This window comes from Cheilinus undulatus, linkage group 10, assembly GCF_018320785.1.
Source record: "Cheilinus undulatus linkage group 10, ASM1832078v1, whole genome shotgun sequence".
NCBI classification, from domain to species: Eukaryota; Metazoa; Chordata; class Actinopteri; order Labriformes; family Labridae; genus Cheilinus; species Cheilinus undulatus.
This window is the reverse complement of record NC_054874.1, coordinates 13,718,389-13,730,610: the sequence shown is the minus strand read 5'-3', so window position 1 is coordinate 13,730,610 and position 12,222 is coordinate 13,718,389. Positions and strand designations below refer to the sequence as shown.

Sequence of the window (12,222 nt, the reverse complement as noted above, 5' to 3'; positions counted from 1 at the left end):
AAACCCCAGGGGAAAAGTGCGGCTCAGCAGTCGTTCTCGCTCTCTTTGATGTTATAAAACCGAGCTTCCTCTCTTGCTCTCAAACTTGCAAAATGCAGCAGATGCGACTATCGATCTTCCTTGTTTCATGAATATATTAGTGGCTCCTCCTTTTTCTTCACACTCTCACACTTAAGAACACAGAGAAGACAAGAAGGAGTGTAGATAAGGCTCCACATCTGCACCTACACATCTAAAGGCTTGTTTTTGTGCACACAGGTGTGTTTTAGAGTCTGTCGCCTGCTGATTTATGTGGTCTTTACCTCATGACTTATTCAGTTACCCTTCCTGACAACTAATCCAGCCTCCAACACATCAAGGATTCACTCGTTGTCTACACTTTCTCACCCTTTCCTTGTCTCTTTGCTCCTCCGGCAGATCAGCCTCACTGTCATTAATGGACCCTCCTGCTCTCCTAATTTCATCTAAATGGTCCTAAGTCAAACACGCTTGTGTTTGTGCATCCATCTACTCCCCAAAGCAATCTTAGCAAACACTGTATAGAAAAGACGCCAGAGTCTTTGGAAAACATGGCCATTATACATCCAATGTATTATTCACACTGTACTGTCACTATAAATAATGGTGTGTATGAACACTACTGATTCCCCTGTCTAATGACTGATAAAAAAAAACAAGGAATCAAGAGGCACTGACATGATTAGCTCATGCTTAATTTTCTACATATCATGCCATTTGATGATTAATTAAAGCCAGCATATTTTCCTTGTTTCTTTCACTTTCTTGGCAGGAAATGTGTTGCTTATATGCAAGGGTCTTACATGATTCGCCTCATGTTTTTTTCTACTGTTTCATTATCACCAATTTACCTTCAGTGCTTAAACTAAAATTGCAAAATATCATCTTGTTGCTTCTCTCCATGCTCCTCCAAACGCATATTATCTTTACAATTGATACTTTTGCCTTATAAAGCCCTTCTATCGTTAAGAAATGAGTTCCAGTCAGGAACAGTCTCGTCACACATTTTACCACTTAATTGCAAAATTGATACACTGTACTACTTGGCAGGCTCTGCTCAAAAGATGCTCCCTGGGTTAGTCAAGCAGCATGCTTTGACTTTCCAGGAAAAGCATGGTGAGAAACCCCCATATAGATAGATATTTTATGACAGTGTGTATTGAACACAAAAAAAATTAGTTCAAAAGCATTCAATCCATAGTAGCATGAATCTGAATAGGGTGCAACAACATTTATGCTATGAGGCTGGGATGGAGGAGGTTAAGTTTGCCAGCGGCATCAGCATGGTGCATCAGCATTGATGCAAGCAGAGATTAGTGATAAGTGCGTCATATTTAAACACACCGCTGTGTTGAGAGAAAGAGCTGTGATTGGCAGTGGGAGCTAGAAGGCGATAATTGTGATCAGCTGATCACTGCTGGGAGTATGACCACCGTGTCCTGCATGAGGTAACACTGAGCTTCATATCTTGTGTGCAGAAGCCTCTGTTGAATTGCATTAATTGCCACCTTTTTTTGCTCTTCTTCTACTACAGTGTTGGGCAACTGGCGGCCTAGGGGCCGCATGCAGCCCACCTTCTCACACAGTGTGGTCCTCAAGTAATTTCAGATATCGAGAAATTGCAAACATGAAAGAAAACATGACAATATCTGCTATGAAAACGATAAAACACCATCTTTTCTATAAATATGTCTGATTACTGCCATATGTTTGGTTCCTTGAGAAAAATAGAGATTTAATCAGAGTAACTGTTGCTGAAAAAAAATTACATGCACCATTAAATGCATTTGTAAGTAAGTAGATAAAATAAACTAGAATAGCCCATTAGTGTTACGTTCTCATTGCAAAAGCATTTTTCTTTTTCATTTCTGTGTTCTATGAATTAAATTGAGCATTCAATTTTGCATTTGCATAATGAAAGCCTTAAATTTTTTCCTTTTGTTGGAAAAAAAGTCATCATAATTGCTAAACTGATAATGTCCCCCAATTCGGGACATTGTGGCCCAGTGAGAATAAAATCAAAGTGCATTCAGCGACTAAAGTTGCCCATCCCTGTTCTATAGTTTGAAATATTCTCTCTACGCCTAAGCTTAACCTGTAAAATATAATCTTATTTCTCCTTGCCATGCACATTCAAAGAAATACTTGCCTTTGCATTAATCCTTTTAGCTCCAAAAAATATATTTACCCCTTACTGTTTTAAGCTAAATTTGTTTTTCCCTTTTGTCTTCACATTTGCCCTGTTTAATTTGATAAAGATGTAAACTCTTACCAATTCAAAGCTTTCTTTTCTCATTCATCATGCCTCTCTCTGCTGTAGATCTTACTAGGTCATGCTTGTTTTTCCACACATTGTGCCAGTTGCTGTTTAATTAAGCCAACATATTTTCTTTCTTTTTCTTCGTGAGGAATTTGAAGCTTGTCTTACAACACTTATCTCTTCTCTTCTATTGTAATAAATTGCCCTATTTCTCTGCAAAACCTAAGCTATGAATGCTTGTTTCTCCTCTTCATTCACATCTAAATAAATATTCTTTCCTTATTTCATTTTCATCTTATCATGCTTCTTTTTCTCCATCAGGTAGTGCTTGTTTTCCAACAAATAATAGTACATGAAAATTAATTAGAGCAAACATAGCTTTTTTCACAGTCTTGGCAAGAAATATGCTGCTTATGTGCAAAGGTCTTGGCTCATTATTTGCACTGGCTGTTGCCTTACTCTCTTACGCTTCCCTTGTGATTATTTCACCAATTTCTCTTCAATGCTTAAAGCTAAAAAAAATAAAAAATAAAAATGTGATCTTGTTTTTCTCATTATGCTCCTTAAAACACAATTTTACATTTGATTTTTTTGCCCTATAAAGACATTTATTCTCATTTCACCTTCCCTCTCATTATGCTTCTCTGTCTCCTAGAATAGGTTGTGCTTGTTTTTTCCCACTCTCTGTACTCTTCGATATCCAAACTATGCCAACATATTTTCTTGGTTTCTTTTACTTTCTTGTTCAGAAATGTGCAGCATATGTGCCAAGTCTTCCTTCTTTCTTTGCACTGATAGTTGCCTTCTCCTTTAATTCTTCTGAGTAATTCACCAATTCACTGACTAAACTAAGAATGAAAAATGCCACAGTGGATAAAAACACTTACTTCTCCATGCAAAGCTTCATAAATATCTGTGTTTGCATTTGATCTGTGTGCACTAACATGGTTTATTCTACCCTTAATATTAAAATAAAAAAACTTGTTTTTTCCTACTTTCAGGTCTGATTTAATCATGCTTCTCTTTCTCCTACCTGCTTCAGTCCTCAGCTTCTCTCTTCCCCTCCTCTGGTCGAGCTTTTTCCACTCTTCCCTTTATTTCCTCCCCCACGCTCCTTCCTCTCCCTGTGTCTCTGTTGTAGAGTGAGTGGCTGAGATTGCTCTGCCTCCTCCGTTATTGATGATTATATCCTGGTGTTTCTTCCATGTACTAGTGAAGCACAATATCTTCTGTGATGAAGTCCTAGTATGTGTGCTTCTGTTGGTTGTTCTACTGTTTGTTCATCCCCCTCTGCCTCTGTGCACAGCTGTATTCATCTCCCCATTGAGACTCAATGCATCCCCCCTCCCTCCCTCTCTCTCCATCTCTGCCACTCATTCCAGCAGCATCTCTCTCTCTCCCTTCCTCTAACTGCCCCCCATCCTCCACTACCACAAATCACACCTACGTACTGAAAGCACACACTGAAACATATATCTACTTTGATACCCGCATATTGCTTCTTTTTAATTCTAATCCTCCCTCTCCCACTCATTCTTTGTCTTTGGCCCTTAATCTTAGTCTGCTTCCATTTTCTCCAATTTACACCGACATCACACATCCTTCTGGGCTCGTCTGTCTCATTCCCTCATGCCCTCTCCACCCTCACCTCCGACTCTGTTCTTTTGCATCAGTGTCACCATTGGAGTTACTTTGCTCTGAACTCTGCCTCCTGTCTCCTTCCTCACTTCTATCAAACAGAGATGTGAGGTGAAAAGACTTTTTCAACTATTCTTTGAGTTTTTTGACTGAATTTCACACAATTGTTGTGTCTGTGATACCGAATCACCTCATAATTTTATGCTCTGTGAACTCTGCTTCAATGTCAAAGTGAAAACAGATTTCTATGTCAATTAAACAAAATGTGTAATATAAAAAAGTGACTGCATAAATATTCTTATTCAACAAGACGTCCAGCCAATTGGTGCTAGTAGTCCCACAGTTAGTGAAATGGGGATCACCTGTGTGCAGTGAATATTTCTTAAGTGGTTGTAGCATAAAGACATCTGTGCCTGGAAGGTCAAGCTTGGTAATTAGTATTCCTGGCTACCATTACACCATGAAGACAAAAGAGCACTCCAAGCAACTCAGAGAAAAGTAAAATCAGGCAATGTATACGAAAAATTCCAGTGAAATCCATCATCAAAAATATGGAAGGAATATGGAACATGTGTAAATCTGCCTTGACCAGGCCATCCTCACAGACTGAGTGATGGTGCAAGAAAGAGACTAGTGAGAGAGACCACCAAGACACATATGACTAATCTGAAGGAGTTACAAGCTGCAACACATGAAATGGAAGAGACTCTGCATACAACTGTTGCCCAGGTTATACACCAGTCAAAGCTTTATGTGAGAGTGGCAAAGAGAAAGCCACTGTTGAAGGAAACTCAAATTAAATCTGGTCTAGAGTTCGCCTAAAGACATGTGGGAGACTCCATGGTCAAGTGGAAGGAAGTTCTTTGGTCTGATGAGATCAAAATGGTGCTTTTTGGCCATCAGAAAAGACTGTTTGGCAGATACCAAACACTGCACATGACCAAAAACCCACCATTCCCACTGTGAAGCACAGCAGTGTTCATTTTGACAGCCAATTTTAATTTTAGTCTTTTACTTTTTAAATTAAATGTCTTTTTATTTTTAGTCACATTTTAGTCATTTCTACCTTTTTTAGTTTCAGTCTAGTTTTAGTCGAAAAAAACTGGAAAACATTTCAGCCTAGTTTTAGTCCATAAAAAGTCCTTACATCTTAGTCTTTACCTTTAGTCCAAGCATTTATTTTCTTACCTAAATCTGGTACTCAGGCACTCTGTTAAAACAGGGGTCCCTGCTTTCTACAGCTGTGAGGCAGAATAGCTATAGATGCGTTGTTTTGTGACAGATTTACCCACAGTAGAGAAACATCACAGATTTTGTATGTCCAACAAAAACTACATTACATTTTAGTCTAGGGTTAGTCATCTTGATGAAAAGTAAACTTACTTTTAGTCAATTTTAGTCTTCACAGATCTATTTTTGTTAGTCTTAGTCTAGTTTTGGAAAAAAAAGGCTATAAAAACATTTTTAGTTATAGTTTTAGTCGACAAAATTGTTGACTTGGCAATATCAGGCTGTAATTTACCCCTCAGTTACACACACCTACCGTGTCATGTGTTTTGTTGCCTTTGAAAGGTTCTGCCCTTCACAAACACCATCAATGGGGTGTTGCCCAGAGGGATGAAAAATATATCCAATGCCATGGTTATGTAAAACAGCCTATCTGGCTGTTCAGGTTAACTGCACACAGCTCTTAAAGTTTGATAAATAATTCTGGCCACTTTGAGAGTTTCAACATGAGAAGTTCACCACCTTTAAAGCTTTTGTGTTTGGCAGGTGTACAGTGATTATTTTTGTATTTAGTTATGGGTTAGAGTTACTGTGGCTTTTTGAACCCAATAACCAGCCATCATTGAGTCTGGGGTGTTCATTATCAATTTGTGATTCCCATAGTGTAGCTTACCAGGGAATCATTGTGAGAAAAAAAGTAACAGAAAACCTGCTGAAGGCTGAACGTGGCTCCTTATTGCCATTAATCTTGAGCAGAATCCTGGTACAGCACAAAATCCTGGATCAAGCTCTCTCACTGCGGCATCGCCAGCTTTTCATTTAAGTATCTGTGAGCCCCTTCTTCACATGAGGGACCTTTAAACTCAGCCCTATTGCCCCCTCAGCCCTACATCTTTGACGGGTATGGCTTATCTACAAATGGCAGTCACCTACAGCCGAATGACCAAAGCTCTTTTAGAGTTGAACGGTCAATCTTTCAGCTGCAGCACTGGTGACATTGTGATTAATCTCTATTAGCCCCTTGTTCTGTGGCTCCGTTGCAGAGATTCAGCTCTAATTATAAAGCCTGACCTGTGAGAGCCCACTCCTCAAAGATCCACTTTATGTGAGAAAGCCTTCAGGGTATACAGCCTAATAATACCTGATGAGATTTCAGTGCAGGCGCTTGACTCGCAGCAGCCTATTGCTTCCCCCCGCCTGCATCCACGGGTGCTGACTATTTACTGGTCGCTAACAAGCTGATATGTGGCCATCCCTTGTTATTAGGCAGCTCAATAACTCACAGCAGTCCTAATGCTCTCTTATTCTTAATTTCATGCTCTGATGGCTATATCTTGAATAAACAGTCTTTTTCCCTTAATGACAATGGGGAGGAGTGTATAAAATGAACACTATAATCTGATTTGCGTCCACGCTGAGGAAACCACTGAGGAAACCGTGGAGTAAACGCACTCGCTGACAGTGAAAGAGACAAATGGAAACATCTGTGAAGCTCCTGAGGCAGGGATGTAAATGTTTGATCTGTGAGTTAAGGGGCTAATGAATAATTATAGTCTGCTCAGGGACGTCGGAGTGGCAGACAAGTCAGTGTTACTCAGTATCCACCTGGATGCTTCTGCCCACCTGCCTGCATGCTAACATCTGTCACAGCTGACAATGATGGAGTGGGTTTAGTTTTAAATTTCTTTCACAAAATGACTGTTTATCCATATCTGTCCACTACTACATTCCTCTAACTTGTTTATTAGCTTGCTCCCTTGACATGTTATCATGCTTGTCACTGTTACTGCCTCTTTATGACCTAATGCACATTATTTTTCTGCCAGTTTTATGAGGCACTAGAGGAGCTTTTATGGTTCTAGTAAAAATTACAGCTGCTTCATGTACTAGAAGTTTGGTTGTGAGTGTAGCTCAGTCCAAATGCTTTAGAAACATGCCAGATGCTAATGAGGCCCGAGCCTGGCTGAGACACAGCTGGCACCAGACGGCCCTCTGGGCCAGTATCAGGACAGACCAGCTTAGCCTCTCACATGCAGAGTTTATCCAGCAGAAACGTAGAAAATTAATGAACTAAAATATCTCAAGCCATTTCATCTTAGGGACTTTGCACACAATAAGTCTACTTTTTCATCCAAAATTATTAAATGTTAGAAAATAAATGTTGTGTTGGTCATGTTTGCATTGACAAATGTTTCATCCGTCATTTTTTTGGGAACAGGTTTGATGTTCTTTGCATCCATCCAAGAGATTTAAATCCTGGATCAACGCTAACTCTTTCTCTCTCCCTTCCTCTCAATGAAACTTTTTTTTTTAGCCATTGCGCTTTGCCCATATGTCATGTGGATATGAACCATTGCAGATAAAGGTCAAAATGTTTACTCAAATCCAACAAGGAGACTGAATTGAAAAGTTGTGCTCTAGGGGTCCATGGACCCAGTGTTTACTTTTCGAGGGATAAGAAACAAAAATGTATCTTCACTGCTAATTTTTCATTGCAGTGTAAGACCATTTTGCCTCAAAGTGCAAATTTCTGCATTAAAGAGAAAAATAGATGCACCAGGTTTGGCATGCAAGGTTTGAGTACCTTATGTTTTTTATTTTAATGGCATTACAGATCTGAAAATGCATCCTAAAATAATGGACTCAATGTGCAAAACCTTTGAGCCCAGTCCACACCAAGGCAGGTATTTTTTAAAACGGAAGCTTTCCACATAAATAATCATGTCCACTACACTCTTAAAACATCTTCTGGAAATGGGGGGTGAATACTTTTTTAGGGCACTGTAACTTATTTGCATCAGAACAAATGGAACCCTAACAGAATGTCTCATATGATCTTTTATAAATTATGTTGGAATCCTGCTTTCTAGTTATACCTATGATGTTGTGATCACTAAATCCAAAAGAAACAGATCTCTATTACAGCACAAGATGTGGGTGATGGAAGTGGCTGTTCTTTTACCAAGATTGTTGATATAAACTTGTGTTGGTTAACATGCAGAGTGAGGAGGCTGAAGTGTTGGGAATGCACATCTCCTGGGTCAAAACAAGGATCCCGGTGTTTGGGGATGCCTTGGATGCTGCCATCAAATCTGTGTCCCTGAAAGCATGGAAGTTGTCAAACAGTTCACCTACCTTGGCAGCATAATTCATCGATCTGCTGATTGCGAGGCTGAGATCAACCGCAGACTTGGACTCACGCGCGGGCCAGTGGGCTCGCTGAGCAAGACAGTGTGGTGTTCCCAATATCTGAGCATGTGGACAAGAGTTAGAGACTTTTGGTCCTTGGTCCTTCCAGTCTTACCATACTCTTGTGAGGCCTGGAAATGGGCTGTTGGCCAGAGGCGCTGACTCGAGTCCTTTGGGAACACTTCTGGGTATCACTGGCACAACCCTGTGTCTAATGATGACATAGGAAGGGTCAGCTGCCTGATACAGGAAAGGCAGCTCACTTTTCCAGCACCTGGCCCACATACTAGATGCCCATGACCCAGTGGGCTGGTCCAAACACTGGGAGCGATCAAGTGCATCATGGAGGGGATAGCTGGGAGGATACTTGGAGAGATGGGGCATGAGTCTGGTGCAGGCTTGGACTACGGCCATCAGGATGCCAGAGCAGTACAGGTCCAAGGTTGATGGAGCGAAGTGCAGAACCAGCATATGCTTCTACCTGACCTGAATAATAAATGATTTTCATCAAATAACATGCATTAGTTGAACTGAGAAGCTGAGCTTGTAGTTGACATTCCTGTGACATCCATTTTTTTTTAAGTCTCCAATAAGATAAATTTCACTTCAAGTGTCACAAAAACTTTCAATCATAACCCACAATTCATCCAGATACTAGCTATCTGCACATGGTGGCCTGTAACCGCACCTGACTAACAGTGATTTGACATATGATAAATGTACCTGCAACCAAAAGGACTCTAAACTAGCATAAGATCATAAGAACATAAGGTCTTGTCTCATTTTCACTGGGATGTGATTCTGGATGTAAACAGTAACCCCACCTCGATGTGAGTTTCTGTCTTTCCTGTACACATGAATTCCCTGTATATTCAACACTTCATCCGAGAATGCATAATCAAGATGAGTCTCTGCAACTGCCAGAATATGAATGCTATCTGTAATCAATACATCTCATTTTTCTGCAAGTTTATTTCTTAGACTGCAAGCATTAACATTTGAAAGTTCCAATCCTTTTTGAGGTAGCGCCATAGTTTGAGTTCTTATTTTCCTCTCTTTTAGCTGGGTTTAAAGAGGCAAAACAGATGGCATAGTACAATATATCTGTCTCTCCTTACTTAGCTTTCATGTTAGTGTTGTTCTTGTCTTGAGATGACTGGATTGTGATTAATCTGTCATACCTCAGAAAGGCAATCTCACCCTTTTCTGTGGCTGCGCTCAGTTCAGGCAAGAGTTCCCTACTTTGATACACAGCATCAGGAAAATCCTCCTTTAGATAAATATTAGTGCCTTTGAGGTATTTTTTGTCCTCTCTAGAATGCTTCTTTGTCCTTAAACTGAAGAAAACTGACTACAGTGGGTCTGGGCCTTGACAAATTCCCATTCTTAGGTTTTCCTACTCTGTGTGCTCTTTCAGTAGTAACTTTGCTGTTGCAAAGTGTTAATTTCTCTTGAATCAGTCACTTCAGAGCCACTCCATTTCTCATTTGGTGATTCAGGAATGCCACTCACCACTATGTTGTTCCTTCTGCATTGTCCTTCCAGGTGGCTTTAGTATCATTTGCCAGGAGCAATTCTGCTGTCATGCCGCCATGTCATTTGTGTTTGCATTGCATACAGTTGAATGCTTGGCCTTAGTATCTTTCAGTTCATTCACCTCCTTCTGGGTTAACCAGAGACTTGTTCTCAGATCCTGCACCTCTTACATGAGCTCATCTACTCTGTGATTACTTAACTGTTCCTGTTGCAACAGTTCTTTAAAATGTACTTGTTCCTGTTCAAGCAACTCCTGAACCTGAATTAAGGAGATCATGTCGTCACTCCCGTTGTTTCTTGGCCCGGTGGCAGAGGTAGCTGACCTGATCTTGGACCAGTGATGTGTGTGTTGGGTAACATTTAGCTAAGAGCTGAGCAACCCATTGTTTCACATCTTCCTCAGTACCAGCAGACTTGCTATACTGCGTTCTGATGGTGCACTGTCAGGAAGCAGAAAAGCTCGACCTCCCAGCACTCTCCCATAATCCTTCAACGATGTTCCGACAGCCTCTTTGTGATTTCCCCAGGGGCTCTGCCAACCTGTCTGGCTACTTACCTGCTAGCCACTGCTTCTGTGTCGGCTGCCCAGCCTATAAAGCTCGTATGTCATCTCGGATGCCTACCCGGAATCGATGGTTGTGTTAGTTTTCAGCTACTCTTCCTAGCAACTCCATCAGACTGTTATGTATGTATTCAGCTTAATCTCTGTGCATTTATGACATAGGAACAGGATCTGACATCAACTCAACACATTACACATCTCTTCATCTAATCTCTTGGCCTCATCTCTCATCATTGATTTATAGGTGACTGACTCTTTATGACATTTCCTTGTTTTAAATGCAATTTAAGTGCATTTCCAGACACATCAAATGACTCACTGCCATCACCCTGACCCTCCTATCGTTGGGTCAACCTTCTCTATGATTGTTCCACCCTCTCCTCTATTCTGTACCTTTACAGCTTTCTGACGCTCTCTTCCCCCACCATCCACTTGTCCATTCATCTAAGAATCCTTTCAAGTGTACAGGCAGCGTTCTCCCCTATCATCCTCTGTCCAGCTGGGAACACTTAATGATGCACTTTGGTTTCTTTCCCATCAATCCCATGTTTTTAATCTTTCTCTGAACCTCTTTCCCTCTCTGGGCTCTTGAAGCGTATTTCGATTTCTCTCTCTGTCCTTATAATCATTGTAATTTACATTTTCATGACACCATGTTTCAGGTAATGTTCCAGGCACCAGGAAATGGAAACGTCACTGCCCGCCCATTGGCCAGGGTGATTTGCTGTCATGTGACAAATTGAAATGTCACAGGACATCCCATGAGAAAGACAGAGATAAATCTCACTTAAATGACTGTGACGGCTGCCATATCCGGGAGAAACACATATGAATTAATGTGGCATAAACCTGAAGCCTTGCACTATAGCCTCTGCTCTGAGCCAGCTGTCATGTCCCCCAATGAACTGTTGTATCTACTTATAGTGGATGGAGTGACTTCTGTTCTATTTCCCAGATCAGCTACAAAGGGCGTTAAATTTTAAATTAAATGTCCCTTCAAATCTTTTGTTAGATGGAAGATGGTCTCACGCAGTCTGTTTTATAACACAACCAAGGTACTTCTTCTCATGGAACAATGTGCAGTTTCTTAGTCTTATAGTCAGATCACATGCAAACAAGAAATATTTCAAGACTTTTTTGCTTTAATCTTGATGATTACAGCTTACAGCTCACAAAAAATCAAAAATCCCCCATCTCAAAATATTTGAATATTTTGGGACAGTCAAGTTTGCAAAGGTTTCCTGAGCCTTTACTGGTTCGGTAGTACACACAGCTGTAATCGGGGAAGACTGCTGACATGACAGTCGTCCAGAGGACTATCATTGACATCCTCCAGGGTAAGGCAAAAAAGGTTACTGCTGAAAGGGCGGGCTGTTCTCAGAGGCTGTATCAAATCATATTCATGGAAAGTTGACTGGAAGATAACAGTGTGGTAAGAAAAGGTGCACAAGCAACAGGGATGAGCTCAGCCTTCAGAGGATTGTCAAACAAAGAAGATTCAAGAACTTAAGGGAGCTTCACTTGGAGCTGACTGAGGCTGGAGTCAGTTAATAAAGGTCCACCACACATCGATGGGTCCAGGAAGTGTTGAGCCAATTGTGAACCACAGACAGAGTCGTCATCATCTTATCTGGGCTGAGGAGAAAAAGAACTGGACTTTTCAGTGGTCCAAAGTCCTGTTTTAAGATGAAAGTAAATTCTGAATTCCATTTGGAAATCAAGGTCCCAGGGTCTGGGGGAAGATGGGAAAGGCCCAGAATCCAAGGTGCTTGAAGTCCAGTGTTTTAGGTTT

At 40.8% G+C, this 12,222-nt stretch overlaps 1 protein-coding gene across 1 annotated transcript in view; it reads right to left on the bottom strand.

Annotated features, from left to right (window-relative positions):
- LOC121516755 (gamma-aminobutyric acid type A receptor subunit pi) overlaps positions 1 to 8,803 on the bottom strand; it is a 29,147-nt gene extending 20,344 nt beyond the window's left edge. The window contains exon 1 of the mRNA XM_041798164.1: positions 8,448 to 8,803. Coding sequence (XP_041654098.1) covers positions 8,448 to 8,803 — 356 coding nt within the window. The remainder of the gene's footprint in view (positions 1 to 8,447) is intronic.
- Positions 8,804 to 12,222: the final 3,419 nt, after the last annotated feature.